Source organism: Lepisosteus platostomus, chromosome 4 (genome assembly GCF_059453375.1).
Source record: "Lepisosteus platostomus isolate fLepPlt1 chromosome 4, fLepPlt1.hap1, whole genome shotgun sequence".
Classification (NCBI taxonomy): domain Eukaryota; kingdom Metazoa; phylum Chordata; class Actinopteri; order Semionotiformes; family Lepisosteidae; genus Lepisosteus; species Lepisosteus platostomus.
The window spans coordinates 49,376,762-49,400,227 of record NC_142614.1 but is presented as its reverse complement, the minus strand read 5'-3'; the positions used below and the strand labels follow the sequence as shown (position 1 = coordinate 49,400,227).

At 39.3% G+C, this 23,466-nt stretch overlaps 1 protein-coding gene and 1 long non-coding RNA gene across 3 annotated transcripts in view; one reads left to right on the top strand and one right to left on the bottom strand.

The window, feature by feature from the left end:
* The window catches only part of zswim6 (zinc finger, SWIM-type containing 6), a 98,385-nt gene extending 90,747 nt beyond the window's left edge, over window positions 1–7,638 (bottom strand). For both annotated transcript variants that reach the window (XM_088629753.1, XM_088629752.1), the window contains exon 1: window positions 7,064–7,638. In XM_088629753.1, coding sequence (XP_088485879.1) covers window positions 7,064–7,490 — 427 coding nt within the window. In that variant the 5' untranslated portion in view covers window positions 7,491–7,638. The remainder of the gene's footprint in view (window positions 1–7,063) is intronic.
* A 286-nt stretch (window positions 7,639–7,924) lies between these two features.
* On the top strand, window positions 7,925–14,166 carry LOC148673362 (uncharacterized). Its single transcript, XR_015936006.1, has 2 exons — window positions 7,925–9,195; window positions 13,240–14,166. It is a non-coding gene; the product is annotated as an uncharacterized LOC148673362 (long non-coding RNA).
* The last annotated feature ends 9,300 nt before the right edge of the window (window positions 14,167–23,466 follow it).

Sequence of the window (23,466 nt, the reverse complement as noted above, 5' to 3'; positions counted from 1 at the left end):
ATGCTGAAAAGAGAAAAAATAAAACACAATGTTTCGGCCGTGGATCCTTCTTCAGGTGTCAATAATAATATATTTGCGAAAAAATAAAATTTGCGAAGACTCTTTTCCCTAATATTAGCAGCTTTTACTCAGTTTCAAGTATTGCTAAATCCCAGTACCACTAACGAGATTTTGCAAAAACTTACAAATGACTGATTTCACATCTTGTCAAGGAAATGGACTAGTATTGTTCCATTTATTTATAAAAAAAACTCAACTGGCTACATCTACAATCATTTTGTTCAGGGGCTCTGCTGTATGCAAGATATATTGCAATGTTGTGCCACTTCTTCAAAAAAGTTTGTTTCTATCTGCACGTCTCATTATTCACCGTTTATCCATCAAAGTACTTTAAGATCAGTCTGTTACTCTGTTCGACTTTTTGAACAATAACAGGCTTAAAGATCAAAACACAAGCAATGTAACAATGTAACCAATTGCATTATAAGAACGGCAATGTCCTTTGGGCTGAATTAAAAAGACATTCTTATTTCAAACACATCATAAGCCACATTATTGGATAAAGCTTGGCGTATTTTGAGGGACATCAAAGAAGGCCACATCTGCTAAGAAGCCAGATTTCAATACATGGTGCTATTCTGACAGCTCACTGCCGACATAATTCTGAGAACGGCCTTTATTTCCTCAACATCAATGAAACAGTGTTTATATACAAATTAACCCTAGATACAGCAATTACAGCCTGAAATACAGGCCAGCTGCATTGAGGGCCTCATTCCAATTTCAAAGAAGGTTAAGAAAGGAAAGCATAAAATGCAAAGCAGTTCCCAATTGACACTAACGTCTCTGTAACAAATGATTAAAGTTCATCAAGAAACGCGTCATTCTCTCACGGAACAATCCCAAAGACTTTTATACATTGGCCCAGCAAAGTGGAGAAAACAAATTCACAGTTTTCAGTGCTAAAGAATGGGAGAGCTGCTGAGGGTACTTGAGTTTGTCCGCAAATATGTCACTTATGTTTGAGTGCTAATGATTTCCATATGCTTTCAGGACTGTTTGAGGCTCCCTGATTGTTCATTGTTGATTTTATTGTTCCTTTTCTTCATAACAAATAAAAATTCCAACTGGTAAAACTTTTAGCATGCCTTTTGGCAACAAAGCTCACCATTTAAGGAACATGATTAAAACAGCAATATTTAAACATTGTAAAATGACAACTGTTGAGCTACATGTATGCACATACATATAAAACATATCATGTACAAATCTGTGTATGCTGCTGACACTAGGACTCCAGTGAAAACCTGACAGCAGTACAAACAAAATATTCATTAGGCAATAAAAGTGTGGACCACACACATCTTGTAGTTCGGTAACTATATCTGTTCAGAGAAGAAAAACAGTTGTCACCAGGGGAACTATAAAAAAATATCTTCTATAAACCACACCAGACAAAATTCTTAAGCAAACTAAAATGCTTCTACTAACATTAAACTATATTTTGATCAAAGACGGCTACAGCAAAGTGCAGATTTTTCTGGACTCCCACAGCTGTTGCTGTGGTTTTGATTTGTGTGGATGAAATTGAATTGAGCATCCTGGAAAAAAAGTTAAACTGACAACTGGTGATTGCCTGATTTCACTGGTGACTTCAATGTGCCATAGATGCAGCTAATCTTAGACAGGAAGAGAAAAACACAAGAAGACATGAAAGAGAAATGAAAGGCATGTCAGAGAATCATTACTGGTCATCTTCACAACATAGGTTGTAAATATTTTGTTGATAGAATAAAGCATCAACAAAATATTTAGGTCCATTTTACTACATCTGGGAAGAATAACATAACTGGACATATTTCAAGAAGAATTATCCCACATAATATCACATTGTTTCATACAAGTACGATATTGTTTACAAAAAAAAATTTCAAACAAATCGCCAATTCAGGGTTAAAGTGGCCCAGAGCCTATCCCAGAAAGCACTGGGTGCAAAGTGGTCATTAACCCTGGAGAGGATGCCAGTCCATCAAGGCACACAGACAGAAACACACATACACTCACACCATGGCCAATCTGTTCTTTTAAAAGAAAAGATTTCTGAAATAAATAACTTTTTGTGCTCACTTACTGGAAAAATCCAGACTTTCTAATACATTTGCCCATAATTGTGCAAGCCATTATACGTGCTAATAAAGCACAACGACAAACAGCTCTACCTAGAAATAACTCATTTCATACATACTGCGCACACTAACAACATACAGTATAAGGTCAGATTTACTTTTGCCCAAAAGCAGTGCCAATTCGATTTCTTTGTCCACAGTTAGTCAAATAATCTTTCGCTGAAGCAATCATGCAGCAAGTTCCTCAGAGTGTCACTCAAAAACTGTAAGTTGCTGGTCATATTGTGAGGATGCAAACAGCAACCCGAGCAGAAAGCAGACAGGGGGTCGAAGCCCATCCTGATAAGGAACAGTAATGAGGGGGAGGCCCAGCCTCTTTCTTCACAGAACGGACACCGTTAAGCAGCCAATCAACCTATCTGTCCTGTCTTTAGAGTTGAGAGGAAGCAAAGCACAATCCCACATGAACCTGGGGAGAACATGCTAACTCTGCAGAGACCAACACTTCCACTCAAAATCAAAAGCAGGACCCTGAAGCCATGAGGCAGCAGTGCTAACTGCCATTCCACATATGCACATATGTTTAATAAGCAGAGAGAATAAAAAAACAGAACTGAACCCGATTAATTGTAGTAGTAGGTCTGCAGTTTCCTGTGAAAATAGTGTGAACAGGAAGACAATGCCAATTTATTACTTGGAAACTTTAGTGCTTAAATAATGTAGACAGAATACTTTAATGATATTTCCATAAGAGAGGATTTCTGGGTCATTCAGAAGTGGAAAATGACTTGGGTTTTATCAGGATGCAGGTTTGGGTAGTGCTGTGAATGTTTTTCAGATGACAGCACTGCAACTCACATTTGCTTGGTTATTACTTTTTTTGTGGTCACGCAAATCTTAGATTAGATTCTAAAGTATAGATGTATCAAGCAGCATTACAATTCATTATTTTGTATCATTCAGCACCACTTACATTAACATCTTCCTGTCTGAGCTAAAATTATGTTTGAAAGGTCCCCATAATCAATTACACAGATGAAGCTGTGACTAAATCAACACACTCTTGCAAGATTTAAGTTCCACATCTTAAATTCTTCACTTCCATGCACAAAATGCATTGGAACCTTGTGAAACGCCTGGTGAATGCATACATTTGCTTTGAAAGAATTACATCTTATGCTGTAGTTGGGCAGTATCATTGTATCACTTACTGAAACGTTCAGGCACTAATACAAATTACTTCTCATTACAAAGCCTGCTACACAGAACCAAACAGAATGGTGAGACTTTGACTTTACAACATTGTTGTTAGAAAAAAAAAATTATAATTTAGATCAACAATAATAGTGGCTGCATACATTCAGTATCCTAGACCAGATTATGATCAAAATTAAGTCAGACAGATGGATTCATTAAGCTTAAACCAGATATAGAGCAAATAATAAGCACATGGGCTTAAGGTTAAGGAGAGAGTTAACATATTCTGCATGACAGAAGTGTAAAACTAAACTATTTTTATCCGGCCTGTGACATACACAGCACCCATGTAATGAGGTCAAAAAATAAAACAAATGTACCCTTTAGTGTCGGTATCGGATATCATGATATACCATCCTACTGCTTGACCCAGGATAACTGCTATGTTGAGATAAACACCCATGGACAAGTATTAATACTTCTCTATGTGTAACTATGCAATGCAAATGAGAGGAGTGCCACAGACGGTGAACATTTTGCATCTCTCCTGCTCATAAAAAGAAATAAGCTTTAGCCCACCTCTGCTAATATTCTGCAATAGGAGTCACACTATGTTAAAGCAATGCATAATATGGATACTGATGTTTTTGCATTACAGGAAATCAATCAAATTAAAGGCAAAGATAAATGCTTAAAGCAAATCTTTCTAGTCCAGTTAGACAGGCTTGAAACTAAAGATCACAAAGAAACAAAATACTAAGATACTAATACTCAAGCAAATGAACCTGGTAAAGAAATTTAAATTCCAGACAAATAAAAACCAGACAAAATTATATATTTCAGGATATGCCATACTTAATATCCTATTATAAACCTCACCAAAGGTCTACCAAACATCATAAATCCCAAAATAATCCATGTCAAGCTCTATGATGCATCATTCCCCAAATGTAAACAGGCTTGTGATTACTCATACCTCAGTGAACCTTCCTCTGGAAATGAGATAAAAAGACTCAATCCCCAATCCTTTTCTTGCTGTTCAAAATGTGAGCACTGTGAACTTGCAGAAAAAAAGGTCTCATAACACTATTAAAAATGCTACAAGACAGCTTGTGACCTATAGACTGAATGAATACTGTGCTGGGGTTAAATGTTCCTGCCCCCAAAAAACTAAAACTGGTAAGAGATTCTGCATTGTTAAAGGAGGACGTACCCAGTACATCAACTTGATCCAAGTGGCAGGCGGAATACATATTTACTGATTGATGCGTTAGCAAAGAATTCACAATTAAGCAATAATTGGAACCTCTGTGGAGGACGTTCACAGACTGAAAATGTTAAAGCCGTCTTATCACTGTCCGACTGTATACTTCAATGTGACTTGGGGCTTCATGGATAACCAACTGCTGTTTAATGTCTATCTTTAAATGTACATCTGGAGCTAAGAATCTCCAGAGCCAGTAAATAAAAGAGGCCACATCCTGCAGCGTGGCTTTTATTTCTGAGAAATTGTAAGTACAGTGCACCGACTTTATGTAGAGCCATTCCAATGAGTCAGGCCCTGTCTAGGTTTTGAGATTGCTATTAAAATATTGAAACAAAGTGGGTTTCAAATAGTGGAGGCCCATAGTTCACACTGCTACTCTTGGGTGTAAAAAGAGAAAATAGAAACTTTAATGTGGAGAAGGATAAACAGAAGCAGATTTGTTAAGGATGACTTGGGTTTATCCATAGACACTGTCCACATCCTAGTGGTTACTTTCTTTTTCAATCCCCAGCAGTGACAGATCCCTCTTCCTGTGCTGTGCTATATGAGAAGTTCTCATACGCCACAGCAATCCATATCAGCCTCCACTAGGTCTACTAAAAGCAACCAAAGCTCAGCTCATGTGCCTGCCTGTCTCCATAAGAAGATTGCATCTTTTATTTATCACTGCTTGGCTTTATTTTCACAGAGAATTCCAGGCTAAAATGCAATCAGCCAAGAAACTCTCCCTGTGTGCACTCCTGTCATTCCCCATTGCTAGCATGCAGAGTGAGGTACACACACACACAAAAACACGCTCATCACTGCCAACAAAACCAAAGCTAATTCTAGTCTGCGATCCTTGGAAAACAGGGCAGAGCCCCTGGATTTCAAAAGCAGACAAAAAGGGGACCCGATGCAAAGAGATCCAAACGGATATCGGACAGGCCAAATAAAGACGCAAACATATTATAAGCAGGAACCCCCTTCAGCAGAAAAGGAAGGGCACCAAGCCCAGATGAGGCACCGCTGATCCGACTGCCTTTGGAAAAAAAATGATCATGCAGAAAATCACGTTTGCCGATTGCATTAGAATTCAAATTAACTGCAGACAGTAATGGGATTAAAATCCTGAACCCCTTCCAAGGGTGAGGAGCCAAGGATAGGGGTATAATTGCAATAAGGAATAAACAAAGGTGGCAGAACTTATAAAGGGGGACGTAACTGGACATTTGGACTCCTGATTCCGCCTTCGACGGGGAACAGGCAGGATGTGTTGTCATTTTTCATGGCTCAGGCTATTTGGCGTATTCTTTTCTCTGTATCCCGTTCACTGGCAGCAGCCTGCTTCTTATTTGAAACAAACGCACACATCTCTCTAGCAGAGCAAGGCAAACGTGAACCCGAACTGATTAGCTGCAAATTTGTGCAAATTACCAGGGTCCATTTTGAAATAGAGGCTCTGCAGCTTTAAATCGCCTTCCTTCCCACCCCTTTCCAAATCTCTTCTATTTAACAAGCACTGAAAAGAAATAAAAAGGCGCTTTTGTTCGCCTTCCTTTTGGAGGGTGACAGAAAGCTGAAAAGACACAAATGAACATGAAAATGGGAACAAAGTGCCAAGCTTTCAATGGGAATGCCTGACGGCTATTTGATATGCGCACTCGGCAAACAAGCTAAAAAAGACCAGAGGGCTACTGCTCCCAGGGAAAGAATCAGCCACACTGATCCTTTTAAAACAACAATAATAATAATAACCGGTTAATAAAAAAGGCAACAACAATGACAGGCATGCTCTGTCCTCCTACGGATGATTAAAAACTTATCTGCAGAAAAATACGCGTTTACGTGATCACAGATTTGAAACCTTAGCCAAGTAACCTCCCCCATGTCTTTCACTAAGAAAAAAAATAAACAGAAAAAAAAACCAAAAAGGCCAGGGCTGTGCTTTTTCCACTGTACTTCTGTCTCAGTCGCCTGTTTGAAAAAGACGAACGAGCTGCTGCCAAAAATATACATAAAAAACGGGGCGAACAAAAAACGATCACTCGATCGTGCTGGGTACTTTAACCTTGTTATTGCTAGACCTTTAAATTTATAGCAGCTCTCCTTTACTTCCGTAAATGCTTTTCTCACTAACTAAATGATCTCGGGGATTTAAAACAAGTATTTACCACCGATGTGTTTCATTACACAATTGGTACCTTCGTTTCCTCTTGCGGAGAGGGGGAAACACAACATAAGTCAAAATTGAAAGCAATTGTATTATGTAGATTTAAAGCCCTGTTGTGTGTTGCCCTCTACATTCTTCCTTTGTTCAGACACCGAAGCAAAATAATTCTCGTTGTCTTGATTTCGTACTGTCTGGTTCAGATGTTTAGTTGAAATGAATCCGTTTCTCCTCGACGTTCCTCTTCTGCTCTCGACGGACGTGTTTTTTTTTTTAAATTTAATATAAATAAATAAAACACCTTTTCCTATTCCCAGCACTCACCGACTTGCAGAACGTTGTCTACGCAGCCGCTCTCCAGCAGAGCGATGCCTCGTCTGAAAGGCAGCCGGGTCTCGTCGCTGTTCTCCCCGGCAGCACCATTCTCCTCGCCGCCTGTGTTGAAGGAAGAATACATGCAGATCTCCCGTTCGCTCCTAGGGAATGACCAGTAGACGATCCTCCTTTGGACGGGCTCCGGGATCCTTTCGAATCGCTCCTCCACCCTCTGAAACGGCCACTTCTCCGCTACTTTCCTTGCTGCGATGTCCAGCAGCGACTCCGGGCTCTGAGTTTTGCCCGATCCCCCCTGGGCAGTACCCGGACCGCCGCACACTGCTCCTCCAGCCCGCTGTCCCTGTCTGCACGCCGGGTTGTAGCCGGGTCGGCAGCAGAGCCGTTTAGCTGGGGGCTGCTGAACGCGCTCCGCCATGATCGCACTGCTTTTACAGCAACAGCGGAAGTCACCGTACCATATAAACGGGATAAGGAAGGGAAAAGGATCCACTTCGGTCGATTGTTCGCCGTGTATGGTCAGACTGACCTTATTTGGAATAGTGGGTGGTCGTCAACGAGAGCGGCGAGTCCTTTGTGTAGCCAAATTAAGCGAAGGAGGCGGGGGGTGGCCGCCTGCCAATCCCTACGTGGTGCTAAAAAAGGAACGAAAGGCGGAATTCCCGAACGTCGGCAAATCCTTTGTAAAGCCTTACGCGACGTAATAGGCGGAGTTCTAGAAGGTCGGCAAACTTTGATGTTTTTCTTTATGATTCCGAAAGGCGGGGTTGGAAACGAAAGCCGGCCCTGGACTCTTCCGCAAAGGGTTAAAAAGGAGGCGGTGTTTCACAGGGGCGTCTCTGTCCAGACCAGAAACCACAGGCTCTTTGATTTACAAAACATGAGCTTGACAGAGAAGGAGGAGGAGGAGGGGACTGCGCGTTTTTTTTGTCGGCGTCTGTGAGAAAGCTTTGATTGTATCTGTCAACCCTTCTGGTGCAAGAGGCGGGCGTCCTGCAAGAAAAGGACGCCCATTGTGACGCTTTATTTGGAAAGGAATGTGGGCTGGTCTGGGCCAGACAGCGCGGCCGCCCTGCCTGGTCCCACTGTTGTAGTTCCATTTTTGGCGAGGCTAGTTGACGTCAGGAATTTTTTTGAAAACAAAAGAACGCGCTGCCTGGGAACCAAAACTTCCTGCATGGGAACAGTGAAATTGGAGATCCGATTGTGTCGCCTAGACCCACGGTGATGTTGCTGTATTGGGTTTTTGTGTGTCGGTGGATATTGATGGTAGAGGATTGAACAGGTCTATAAAGGTTACTAAAGATGAGCACTAGATGTGCATGTCGCATTTTATTTCTCCACTTCATTGCGATTGTTTGTATTCTCATTTTATTCATAAAGAACTGGGGGGGTGCGTCTCGTATGGACACGCTGCTGAATTATGTCCATCCTACAGTATCTGTATTTATAACTAACTAACACTAGGGAAAATAAGTGTGGCGAATAAGTGTTGTTTTAAGAGCTACTCACATCTCACTGTCTCCATTATCCCTAAAATAACGTCACAGTTTTTCAACCCGAACATATCTACTGATATCAAATGTTACTTTTTGTTTGAAATTCTGTAACAATATAGTAGGAATTACTATACTACCTGTGAGAAAAGTCCACGCCTCTCGGGAAACAAAAAATGTTTTTAAAACGCTGTTTTTATGATACTGTATTCTAATCTCCGTTAGAAGCTGACTGGTAGCAGGTATCTGATGTCTCAATCTCCGAACTGCACGACCTCGCTGATGTCGATGCTGCATGGTAGCCGCGTCTTCTGGTTTTGAGTCTGCCCAGGCCTCTATGATGTGAAGTGATGCTATTTGAATAAATAATTTACTGAATTGGCCCCTATAACCACTGTTTACTATTGAGGATTATAAATTAACTATAAATCCAGGAACAGGAGTGAATATCAATGTCCGAGATAATGAGCAGGGTCATCGTTGTTCATTTTTAATCATGTCTTTATTCTCCTGTTAGATTTTCAGGATATTCTTCAACTGGGAATTGCTTTGTCATCTTACTACTTAACAAGATGCTCAACAGCTATAGCCAAAGTACTTCTATAGCTACTTAAGCTACTTTTAAAGGTGCTGTAAAAATTAGGGTTTGATATTATGTCAATGCAAGTTCCCCTAGTACCATTTGTAAAACATACATTCTGACACTTTAAAGGAAAACCGTGTCGTTATGGGTTGTAATTGGTGGCTTTTAGTTTTGTTTTGTCATTTAAAGTTTGTGTGGCAACAGCTCTTGGCTGCAGTACTTGACTGTGACTGTGAGTATCTGACTAAAAGTCTGGCATACACTGTTCCACTCCAACCCATTTCATCTCTAAGTCACCATTACTTAAAGATGGGTGATACATGCATGCTTCTGGCAAATTCATGAAAATTGGTTAATTCAGACCAGTCATTTTTGATTATGGGTATTCATACTGTATTTTTGTTCCAGCTGATCTCTAAATTACTTAATTTAACCAATCCCCTGCCTAAATGTGTACAGTTTCGTTGTTCTGAATGTATAGAAATTGATGATAACCCATTGGACTGGGGCTTTCCAGGATCAGAGCTGGACACCCCTGTCTTTTGGCATTAGGCAACATTGTGCCTAAGTACCAAAACCCTCCCAGTGGTGTTCAGTCAGTGTCGGACATAGAAGCATTGGGATCTTGTATCACTGCAGGACACAAGAGTGAACGGTAGTCACAGGACTGTTGCATTCACTTCAAGTTACAAAGTAAGAACAGTCAGTCCAGGGTGAAGTTTCAAGAGACCAAGACTGTAAAAAATAATGATTGATTTTTAGAGATGGACAATACTTCTCAAACAAAATAGGCAAAATGATGTCCACTTATTGTACATCATTGTAGGTTTGAAAAACAGACGCTCCTTAATGATGATCATAGTTCATGCATTTGGATGACCTCTTCAGATTTAACTACCTCATGGCCTTCATTGCTTCCCTCTTGCCTTCAGCCAGAACTAGCACACACTGACCTCTGAGACCATCAGAGAGCGGAATGTTAAAAAACTGACCTGAACCTCCCCTGCTGCATAGAAGCATTGTGCAGAGCAGTTAGCCCTGGTGTTCACTGATATATTTAATCAGCTGCCAGGTCAGTGTAAGATCCCTGCCTGCTTTAGGTTCTCCATTATTGCTCCTGTACCAAAGAAGGAGAAAATAGTTTGTCTTAATGATGTAGACCAGTTGCTCTTTCTTCTGTCACAATGAAGACTTTTGAACATGTCTTAATCATTAAGACCTAATACTTCCATTATCTCAAAACTCTAACAGAGTTACAGCTCAGCCCTCTACAGTTTACACTACCAGCAGGACAGTGGATGATGCTGCTAACATGAGCCTTTGCAACATATAAAACACTCAGGTGCGTATGCAAGAATTCTTTTTGAGGAGTTTAGTACTGCATTTAATAGTCTTATTCCAGAACTCCTTTACATTAAATTGTTACAGCTGGATGTTCCACTTTCTATCTGCCAGTGGATTATCAACTTTCTGACAGATAGAAGGCAACAGATGTGAATACTGGTGTACCTCAAGAGTGTGTGCTTTCCTCACTACTCTATTCCCTGTATAGCAATAGCTGCAACTCCAGTGACACTTCCATCACACTAAGTTTCCAGATGACATCACCCTTATAGATCTCATCACTCATGATGATGAGACCATGTACAGGAGGGAGGTGAGTTGGTTGGCATCATGGTGTGCTATCGACCACCTGGGGCTTAATACCTTTAAAACAATGGAAATTGTGGTTGATTTCCAGAAACATTCTCTGAAGTCTCTTTCCTAAATAATCAATGATTGGCTGTGAGTGTGGTGGAGTCCTTTAAGGTTTTAATACCCTTATATTGGGCATGAATAATACCAGTATCACAAAGAAAGCACGGCAGAGAATGTATTTTTTGTGCCAGCTGAAAAACTTCGGTGTCTCTCGACCAATTGTAATACAGTTTTACAGAGCCATAATTAGGAGTATTCTGACGGCCTCTGTAACTGTCTGGTTTGGCAACACGTCGTCCCTCTCCAAAGGCAAACTGCAGTGTCTTGTTCGCTCAGCAGCGAGGGTTGTTGGCTGTCATCTGCCCTCCATTGACATTTTGTGCAATTCCAGAGCAAAGCAGCAGGCAGGAAAGATTGTTGATGACCCCTCCCACCCAGGTTACCACCTGTTCCATAAACTTCCCTCAGGAAGAGACTACCGGTCTATTAAAACCAGAACCACCCAGTATTTGAACAGCTTTTTTCCTAAGGCTCTTTTTGCTGAACCAGAATGCCTAGTTATACAGTATGTGTCTTAATGACGTCTGTTGTCTTGTTCGTGTTTGGTATATGTACAGTGTTTTTGCAGCACCAAGCCAAAGTACATGCCTTGTACGTTTTGATTTTGATCCCTACTCAAGGACATAGATCCGCTATATAAGGTTTTATAGGTAGCCATTAAATCACCAGTTCTTAAATGTAGGAATGACAATCTAAGTGTGATCAATTAAACTTGTGATGTTAAATTATTTTGAGATAATCTGGAACAAAAATCTGCCTATATTAGCAGCCCTCCATTCCTTGTTTTCTAAATTTATTTGCTTTATTTATTAAGAGCTAGAACTTGCAAATTATTCAAGACTGAGTAAATATATTTGCTTTAATCCATTTGTATAATTCTTTTGAGACCCAGAATTAATCTGGTTGTCTTTTGATGCTTTCCAAGGCAGAAGTATCCTTTTTCATGGATACTTGTGCATTGTATAGTTTTATTGCAATTCCCTTGGATTAAAGTTTTACACTGTATATTCAGTCAGGCCCCCATGAGGTACAAATAAACAGAAAACAACATTTGGAACATGCATTTGTTTCCCTAAAGAGCTAAGAACACTTTCCATCTATTTGTGGTATCCTGCTAGATTTGTATGTTGTTCTGTATTCATTCTTTCCCCTTTGGGAATTTTTACAAAGGGATTAATCGTCTCTCTGCTCAAACCTACACTCAGGTGAAGAGCAGCTGAGGTATTTTGGCAGGCTTCATTACATTAGTCTGGCAATTATCAACTAATTATCACCCAACCTCCTAGCTACATGTTGAAGCTTTAGGGTTAATTACCCTTGTAAATATTTGTTTGCTTAATCCAAGCCAAGTTGCTGTAATTAATCCTACCAAAAACATTACTGGGTGTATATAGATGTGTCTAGTTCTATCCATTCCTATAACTGAATAAGAGGCTCCTCAATGAAGGGATTGACCATAACTCACTCAGGCAGGTCAGTGAGGTGGGGCTTCAGGAATGAAAACCCCTGCCTGTCATAGGAGCAAAGATCTATGAAGTCAATCTAGTTACCATCATGCATTATCCATACAAATATGTTAGCTTCTGTTTCCCTTTGAATATACTTTCTAAATACATTTAGTATGTTGTGACACCTTGGGGAGTGTGCTGGTCACAACAGTGAGGCCTTTCTTTTGTCCTCTAGCATTTAGCACAAAATGGAGGCCCTCCTACTTTCCTGTAATCAAACCAAAGAAAGTTCCTTTGTTTGGATACAATTTCTTTCCTTTCCCACAAACTTAAGAAAAATCTAACTTGGTATTCCAAAATAATATATTACAAAATATTGCTTCCATTTCCTTTTTAAAAGCACACTTTAAAGGCTATTTCCAGCACAAATACCTGAACAGCTAGACAGCTCTCTCTCCCCCAGTCTGCCACACCCTTAAATACCCTGAGCGCAGGACTTCCATTGATAGCAGCTGTGTTCAATTAACTCAGAGCAATTCTAATTAACTCTGATTAGCTTTTTTTCTCCAGCACAAAAAAAAGTGTGGAAAAGCTACAAGGGGAAGAGACTATGCCATAAACTAGGCCCATAGTAGATTCCCTCTATAACTTGACCCTATATTCTGTCACCATGTAAATATGTGGTATATGAATTAAATAATTGAGCATTTTTTATAAAAGTAATGGCTTCAGATGGCTTTAGGTTTCATTTATTTTCTAAAATAGGATTGAAATCAACTGTACTTTATACTAGAAATGGGTATGAGAGCCTCTATATAGGGGTTATAGCAAGTAAACAAACCTTAAATAGTAAGACATGGTCTCTCTGCTTGTGTTTTTTAGGTAAATGCCAGGACACAGATGAGTTGAGATCTGTTCTCAAAAACAAAGGAAGATGGAGGTTTCCCATAAATGTTTACACAGCAAAGTGGCTGGCATGTTAGTGCCAGAATTTCAGATAAACTTATGCTTGTGATAACATTCTAAATGAAAAACACCTTTGATCAGGCTTTATGTTTGGCTGTGCGTCAGACGTCCTTACTTCATGCAAATATAACACTCTGAAGCTCTGATCTGAAGATTCCTGTTTTTTAGCTTTTGTGAGCTGCTGCTTAAGCTTTAAAGCTTTTTTTTTTCAATCTTTTGCTCGGATGACCTACAGCGTGCTTACCTGCGTTCTGCAGCATAACCCTTGAAGAGCATTGACTGCGCTGTGTACAGTGTTAGCAGAGCAGATGCCAAAAGAAACAGATAACAGCACATAATGCATTCAGGAAGAATCTGAAAGCAATTATTTTGTTTTCATTTCCTCTGCTAGGAAGTTACTGACGCTTACTTATTTTCAGGTGAAATCTTCCATAGGCTAACTGCATCATCCCTAATTTTGCTGAACCTTATGTGTTGTTACTTGATCAAGTTTTCTTGATCAAATCTGAAATTCTCACACTAATGTTTGTCTGCCCTTTTAACAATTTTGACTTAAAAATACATAAAGATGAGGAATTCATTGATGTGTTTATGCTTGAATGGTCAAATATTGTGTACACAGATACCCAAAGTAATAAAATGTTACTGTCTGGTATACAAATGTGCTGTTTTCTTTTAAGCAACAGTCTCTTCAACAGCCATTTCTGTTTCTATTTAGTGCAATATAAAGTGCTGTTAGGTTCTCTGCATGATGTGAATTCTCTTAGACTGATGTTATCAAATATTATGCTATTATAATAGATTATTAAATGTACTCTACAAAATAAAAATGTATATGATCAAGTAATACATAGGAAGTCTTCCTTAAAGGGGGCAGTGTATTACACTTATGTGGAGTTCTCCTTATCTGCTACACCGATCTAAATATTCACCATCTTTCTAACAATTAAATTCCATACTTTGGTTTCATAATGTACTAATTATAAAACACTTATTCTTATTTATTTGTATGTTCTCACTGATATATTACCTGATTAATGGAATTCATCATTAAGACTGGATGTGTAAAAAGTCGGTTGACTGAGGCGTATTTTGTCATCTGCGTACCATAAGTATTTCTTTATAAACAATGTCATAATCTGTAGACTACCAAGTATCCTGCACCTAAACGTATGTTTAATGATTAATAGGCTCAGTACAAACAAAATACAAAGCAGTAGTTTCATAGACCCTGCTTAGCACAAAGTCAGTAATTGCCTAATGTTAGTTTAGGTAAGCCAGATAAGTGGTTTTTGGGTTCTACTGTGACAAAAACTCAAAGTTAACAAGAGACAAAGAGTATATTTGGCCAGTGGTAGTTGAAGAGTTAAAATATGCCATCTTTCAGGTGTTAAGTGATTTTTCAATAAATCGTTCAGTTTGACTGACATCAAATTGACACCATTTAGATATGCGGGTTTTCCATCAGGAAGGAACCCAGGCCCTAGGTTCAATTCTGGAGGTGCTATCTGCATGGGGTTTGTAAGCTCTTCCTATGTTTGCATGGCTTTCCTGACTAGCACCCCATCTGCGATTTTCACTCTTGCACCTGTGTCTTGCCGGGATAGGTTTCTCCTCCGCTCCAACCCTGTATTGGATAAAGCGGTTAGAAAATGGATGGATAATGTTTTGTGGGTTATAAAAAAGACTTGTGTACCTGAAATCAACCTAGAACAAAAATATCAGGGGTATAAAGTGAAGAAGGCTGCATAGGAACTGTTACTCTTGAACAAAGTACAGTAGGTAATAAAGCCTATTGGAAAAACAACATTTACCTCTTTTCTATTATGTTTTCGTGTGCTCATGATAAGACTGTTAGTTATATCCTTATTATGAAGAATTTAAAGTATTTCTCATTCTGATTTGTTAAAGAAACTGCATTTTTGTGAACTTGTTACAAATGTGAGTTCCGTTTTGTCAGGGTCCATAGTTCGCAGATTAAACAAGGTGGCATAGTTTATCCTATACAGCATTTCCTAATGTATCCCAAGCATTATAAATTCTAACCCTAACCCTGCCCACCTCCCCCCCATGCCCCACCAACTAGAATGTCTAAGGAAATAACTTTGTAACAGTCAGATGCTTCTCTTTTAGATCTGAGAAATGGTTATATTTTTATTCAAATGTGCACTTACCTTAGAAACTCAGATGCATAGATACAGAATATGAATTAAAAACTGGCTAAGGCACAGGCAGAGTGTGCATAGGAGTACCACAGGGATCAATGCAAAGACTGTGGCTCCTTTTTGTTTGAATAGCATACATTACAGTTAAAGTTTGACCTACTTCTGTTCAGACAATCTGAAGTTCTGTACTGGTTAACAGGTTTCCACTGGGTACAAGCAGGAAGGCAGTGTGAAACAAAACTCATCCATTAAGAAGCAGGTTAGTGTTTGGTGGTTTTCAGTTTATCACAGCCTGGCATATTTAACAAATCTATCTAGACCCCACAAGCAGCAGCTGATATTAAAAAGCACACAAGTCAAGTATAAAGCTGGGAAATGCCATATTAAATCTGATGCAAGTCAATCCAGAGTATTACATCCTGGCAGAAACAATGTATTTGCATATCAAAAAAGAAGTGCAGAACCAGAAATAATATCTGTGAAGTTTTGTTGTCTTATTAATGGCTTCTGCTAGAAAACATGGTGTAAACATGCAGTAAAGAAGTAGTGATTTGCTCAATCCAAATTAATGGAGATTAATAAAATGGGGTCCAGTTTTCTGTGGGGGTAGGAGTAAAAGGAAGGGCAACACAAATAACCCATGCTTTAAATGGTATATCATATGCAGACACGGTTTTGAAAAAATTACACTTTACACTATAACACGGAAGACTTTCAGAGATTTGACTGAAGCATTCAAAATCTCATAATACATTGATGAAATTCATGATGCATGCAGAACATTCACACCTGAACAAGCATCGTAAAAGGAATGTAGGAGGGAAATGACTATGACATGAACTTGTCTGTTTAGCTTTTTAGATTCCACATTAAATAGCGATGGCATTTGCATCACACAATTGTTTCAAAAGATAAATATACTGTTGTGACATTTGGTCTTATATAGCTCTTATGCTTATATAAAGGTGACAATGCCCTTTAAGCTCTAGGCATAGTGAATACACTAGAGAGAAAATAAAGAACCTAATGTATCTGAACAGATATGAATAGTGATGAACACCCTAACAATACTCCTACTCCAGGAACTAGGCTAGACAAAGGCCGCCCCTTACCTAGACGTCTTGGAGGATGCCGTGAAAAATTATGTGTGGGGCACCTTGTGCTTGGAACTGGAGGCCATAACTCCTGCTGGGGATGCATTCTCGTGCTCTGGGAGCCCATTCTCAGGTTCACCCACCTCTGCCAACTGGATACCCTTGTTAGGATCCAGCTGGACGCAGTAGACCACCACCAAGCACTCTTTGTCTTCATCTGGAACCTGTACATGAGCCAGAGAGTTTGTAACGAAGTACAGATCCCTTCCATGAGTGGGGTGAGATCTGACAATAGACATTTATAGCAAAGGGGATAACAGACACATATCTGACACCTGGGGGAAGATTCCTGCTCCCACAGGAACACAGATGACCGTGTCTTTTGTACTGAGCCTCTTTCCACCATAATGTGCTTTTTGATAAAGCAGTGGTACCCCTCCAGATGTCTCAACAGCTCTTCCGAGAACTCCTGATCTACTTTTGGTCTTGGCTGTGTAGCTTACTTAATACCAACTCTACCTAGTAAAACAATTCTGTTCAAAACAGCTGCTGGTGAGTACCCTGATGACTCCCTTTACTATCATATAGAAAACAGCTGACAGTCTCAGTCCCACTGGTGCCTGGATTTAAGGATACCAAGCTGGAGTTATGAGGGTCTGGTTGAGCCAATCTACCAGTCCACTGCACTATAGGCGGAGTGGTGAGACCCAAAACAATCCCCTGCAGGAGTGTATTCACCACTGTGGTCCATGACCTCAAGAATCTCCAAATGCCATTACAATAGAGGAATGGGAGAGATCATTCTTGGCCTCTTTCCCCAGGTGCAACTTTCCTTCAACAGCCACTGCTAGCACAGTTTTGCCCTCTTAGTATGAGAAAATGCCATACTAATGTCCAAAAAGGCTCAGTTCACTAGGGCCCAAGTCCTGCTATACCTCAAGAAGCTGAAAGAAATCCAGTTTGTAGGTACATGTGTCCATGAATTCAGAATTTAGCAGTCTTCCCTCTGGGCTGAACTTTCTGGTGTCTTCTTCTGAACACGCATGTGCCATTTATTTCACAAGTGTGGTAGATTCTCACCAATTAAATTGTAGAGTCTGTATTGGCATGTTTCCCTTGCCGGTCTAGTCCACTAGAGCTGCTCCGTCTCTTCTCTATAGTCTAGTTGGATGATGACTCAAAACAGCTTCCCCTCTTCACATTCATCCTGTTGGCATTTCCCAGCTGCTCCCTTTTCAGCCTGTGGCTTTCATGTTTAGCACTCCCTTTCTTCCCGCATCTTCAAACAGCAGAGACAGACAGGGTGCCCAGGCTCGGTAGTGCATGTTTTCAAACTCTCCATGGCATCTACACTACACTTTCTTCTAAACGACTGAGGTAGATCTCTGCTTCTGGCCTCTAGTAGCAAGTCAGGACTCGGGGGGATGATTGACTGCTTGCACACGGCGGGGCAAGGAGGTGTTCTTTGGTATTTCTTAACTTTCACTGGGTGGTTGGCCAGGACAGAGGTACCTGCTAATCCTCCCCACAATGCCAGGCAGGGCAACTGCTAAGTGGTCTTTCATTGTTATTCTGGACCCTCAGTGAGTCACTCCACTGCGTTAGCACTGTCATGTTGAGCTCCTGCTATCCCTGTGCCATCCACATCCCCCCCGACCATCACTTGTGTTTGTTCATCTGCCCTGGGGGACACTGGGGTAGCACTACCCTTAAAAAGATTCCTTCACCTTCTTTCTGTGCCACAACACAGGGCCATTATTGTCTGCTTGGTGCCACTTGCTACTTTATGCAGTAGTGTAGTTTCAGAGGGCTCTCGTGAAAGGTTTAGGCAACTAAGGCTAAAGAGTGATGTAATAACAGCAACCACTAAATCTATGCATCAATCTTCAGACACAGTGAATAAACTAGTGGGAAAACAACCTAACGCATAAGAGGTAATTAAACAGAAGTGAACAGTGACAATGCTCAACCTAGCTGTAGTTCTACTCCTTTAACCAGTCCCTGGAGGAATGCCCCCCAATTCATACCTCTGTGGGCAGCGAAAGATGACACCTTTATTTCCCTAAAGATCTATTGCATCACTGATACAGCCTCTTCAGCCTCAATGTGTCTGTACCTTTAATGTTCTGGCCTGGATGCCTGACTTTTATTCCACATTATTACAAATCCACACATTTAGAGTTTACCCATTTCCTAAAGAAACTTACCCTTCTTCAATCTCATTGTTTTTAAATATGCAAAACACAACAATGAATTATAAAATGGACTAAGACATTCAGAAATTGCATAAATACACATAAATTAGTGTCTGCTGCCTAGGAAACGTTGAGCTTACAGCTGAACAAAAGAGCTAATTACAGAACTACATCATGTGCCTTAAAATGTTATGGCTTTTGGACAATTGTCTTTCTAAAATCATTTTTTTCATGTGTGCAAAAAGGTGAAATTAACATGAGCTCATTTTTTTAAGGATTAACTGAATTATTTTAAAGAGAAATTATTATGGACCTTTCTAAGTTGTTTTTGAGGGCTGCTTTTTTGTTTTGCTGTGTTATGTTTTTTGAATGATTCATATGCTGAAAAATATATGAGCCTAAAGTCACTCCACGTACATAGGGAAGCCACACGGTAATTTTGTAAATAGGTTTCTCCCACACGTTCCAGTAAATTCAACAAACTGAAAGCATATTTTACCACTTTTTACCACAGCATATGTAAAGAATTCACCAGTAACTCGTAGATAGTGCTGATCTCCAATAACAGATAGTCATATGGGTGGGTGTTTTGAACGATATTCTGCAACACCTCTTCTAGCCTGTTGCAGTAGTTAATGAGTAATATCAAAACTTAAGTATGTCCCACGAAAATCATGTTTTGATAGTAAGAAAAAACTCTGATATTTTATTAACTCAAGTTTAACTTGAGTTAAATGAAATTTCTGCTTGTGGTGATTTTCAAAGAACTCATGATAAAGTACACAGCATGAAAGAAACACACTTCTTATTAAGTAACTCCTATGTCAAATAACTGCATCAGCCTAGTTCAAAAAGAGAATAATAATAAAAATATCTAAAGTGTTAATTGTTTTAACATAAATGTATCTTGTTTATTCCCTTACAATTTTGTAAGGGAATGAATATCTCATTTCCTTTTTCATCAATAGTACATTTTATAGTCATACATACTGTATATCATACATACTGTATAATAATAAGAACTATTTAAATGATGGGCTGGATTGCCACAAAGTGTATCATAAAGTATGTTTTAGTGTTGGATGCCATGTCTGTGGTGAGTGGATTTTGAAGGTAAAGGATACAAATTTAATTAATGGTCAGTTTCATCTAAACATTCTATGTAAGAATCAATATTTGTATGTAAAGTTGCAGGATGTTATCTCAAGAGATGGCTTAGCCCTGTGCTGGACTGGTGTTCCTGCCAAGGGAGAGTGAAGTCATTTGTTCACAGTCTTCCTTGGCATCTCATATTTCTGATACAGACCCTCGTCACAGCCTCCATCAAGATAAGCAGCTTGCTGATAATGGATAGATAGAAATTGATGACTTATTTAAGCATGTGTGTTTTGAGACATACACTGTCGTGTGATCTTTGTGAATGTGTTTGATTTGTATTCAGATATACAGTAGCATAAGGAGTGTACACATAAACTTGCTTTATTGAGAGGTGACAGAAAACGTACAGGGAAATTTAAACATACACTGATGTTGCAGACAATCTCATACGGTTCAGCATTACAATTAAATAGGGACCATACAGAGCTTGAATTGATGTGTCCCATTTATAAAGAGAAGAGATCCCTTTCTTAAAGTTTCTGTGACATTGACACCCTTTAAACTGAATGGGTGTGGTGATGTGATATAGAAACCTGGTAATTTGCTCAGCCCAGCCACCAGACTTAAGTTTCTTCATGTTATGGTGAAAGAGCGACCCTTGGGACCTGTTGGACACTGCAAGCTTGAGATGACATCAGTTACAGATGAGCATCTTTTTTAATTCGAGCTCCCTCTCCTATAAGGCAGCATGGCAAATGCTAAGTATGTTTATATGTAGGCATGTTCACAAGTCCTAAGGCTGAATCATTCAATCCAGGGTCCGATGGTAGCTGCAGTTTATACTGGCAGGCGACAGGCATAAGGCAGGGTACACCCTAAATGGAATGCCAGTCTATCGCAAGAAACACACACAGATACGCACACATTCACATCACAATTTTCCCAAATGCCAATTAATCTACTGTATGTCTTTGGACTGTGGGAGGAAAGACATGGGGAGAACATACAAACTACACAGATAGCACCCCACATCCAGAATTGAACCCAGGGCTTCAGTGCTAACCAATATTAACCACTATGTCACCGTGCCACACTAGTAGCTAAATGAATTGAAGCATTCATTCAGACATTTCTTAACAGATAAAAGAGTTAAGACCTCCCCCACCCTACCGGAAAGCCTGTTATAAAAGCCGCAACTCCCTTTGTAAGGATATGTTTTCTGTCCTTCCAAGACAGAAATAGCCTTTTGCTTTCCAAGTGGAACTCCATGTACTTGATTTGCTGCTGAGTCATAGATAGGCCTCCGTGATAACCCCATTAACATTCTTGAAGATTTTAGGGGCTTGTATCAAATCTCCTCCCATTCTCTTTGTTCTAGGTTAAAAAGATTGGGTTCCTTCACCTGCCAATCTATGACAATCCACTAAGAACAGGAATCGATGTGGTTTTAACTCCAAGGCTATAACATCCTTTTTCTGGCATGGTGACTAAAACAAATATTAATCTTACTGGTGCATTGTAAAAGTTGAACATAACTTCCATGGATATAAAGAGCTATAAACCCAAACATTCTTTGTTTTATTCTTTGTTTCCCCAGTTTATCTTAATAAAAACATAGAATAATCTACATAAAGACCCAGATACCTTTCATGCACAGCTTCCTGCAGCTAAGAATTACCCATGTGTTATGTAGACTGTGAGTTCTTACCTCCTGCAAAAACCACTTTGCACTTATCAACATTGAATTTCATTTGGGGAAATGCCATCAGGCCCAGGCAATTTACTAGTTTTAAACTTACCTATCCCCCGCAGATCTTCAGTGTCAGTTATGCTAAAATTAACTAATACTGATTGATGCCCTTTTGCAACATGTGGCATGTTATTGACAACATTTATTGTGAAAACCTATGTGAAATATGCATTTAGCATGTTTACTTATTTTTCATTGTCTCTTATTAATCCTTTATTACATTGTAAGAAAATTAATTTAAAATGATTTTGCATGTTTTTTTGCTTCTTTTGAAATATTCTTCTTTTTTTCCCTCTTGCCATATACAACATGTTTTTAATTTGTGCCTCAGTATTCATTGTTTCTGTCATTTAATTTTAGGGCCTTTTATGTATAGAGTGCTCTCTTCCTCCAAATGGTTTCCTAATTCATCCTTTACACTGTTCAGGTCATATCTTCCTAGACATGGATTGAATATTTATTTATTGTATTTATTTCCCTTTAGAGACAAATTTGTTTTGATTCTTTATTCTTTGATTTTTTTAAAAGCATAATCATACTTCTTTTATTGGCTCTGAAAAAAAACTGTTCACTGTTATAATCTATAATCTGCAAAATGAAGTATACTGTTCTAGTTTTTAAAGTTAAAATTTGTTCACATACTGTAACACTTGAGCTGGTTTCCCATTAGGTACTAGCTGAATTGTCATTTCCTGATTGGATGTTTACAACAAATAAGTGAAATGAACAAGCTGCATTGCCAATTTTGAGAATAAAAAAGACTTGTTCCCAAAGAAATTTAAAAAGGTCCTTCTTCTGTTCTTTCACTACCTTTTTTTCTTTCTTTTCTTTTTTTCATTTGCTTATCTCTTCCAAATCTCTGCTTTCTTTTTTTTCTACTGATTTATTCATTTTATGTAATTCCTTTTATGTAATTGTTGGATTTACACAGTTTGTTTAGGTACTAAGTCTTTCATCTCATGATTGTTCACATTTGCTCGTTACTGTACATGGTACCATGGAATATTCTTTTCTTGGTTAAATAAAACAATAAAAAAATGGAACATAAAAAAAACATTTGTACAATGTAAGACTTTTTGAGGGATGTGCAGTGTTTAAGAACTGAGAGATCACAGTTGCTGTCCAAACCGATGAGTCATGAGAAGCCATTCTGCTCTCTGTGGGTAGTTCATTCCAGCACTGAGGAACAAGGCTAACAAACGAATGGGTTCTGAAAGTGGGAAACTATAAAGAGAGTGCAGTTTGTCTGACATGAGAAGAGGAACAGAAGAGAGGCAGGAGCAGGGAAACCAGTAGAGTTCTGACTCAGAAGTGGGCAGTAACAGGGAGTGAGGGGATGGACTGGAGTAATGGAGCAGCACGAGAAAAACAAAGGAGGGAAATGACAAGATGAGACTTGGAGTGGGCAACTAGCAGACAGAAAAGGTGTCATATCTGCACATTTTCAGTTTTCTCTTAGATTGGTTAACAGTGATACTGTAGCAATGTACTGTTTGCTTTTGTGGTTCATCATAAAAATTGTAAAAGTCCAAGAGGAGGGCAGCTAAGCCAATGGGAGATGTGGCTTTCTGCATTTTACTGGGGAAAAAACCCCATCTAAGTTGCATGTCTCATTTTCAGAAGAAGCCAAAAAACACAGGAAAGCTAGAGTCATTTAGTTTGCATTACAACTTATATAGTAGTAAAATGTTATACCGGGGGCTCTGGTTTACCATTTATGAAAAAAAGATGTTAAGACTGAAATTATTTCTCATAAGAAATAATGGAAATAGGGGTTAATGGGAGCTGGGATGATGTAAATACTCCCCGGACAATGCTAAGTGTGACATGTTTCTCCATAA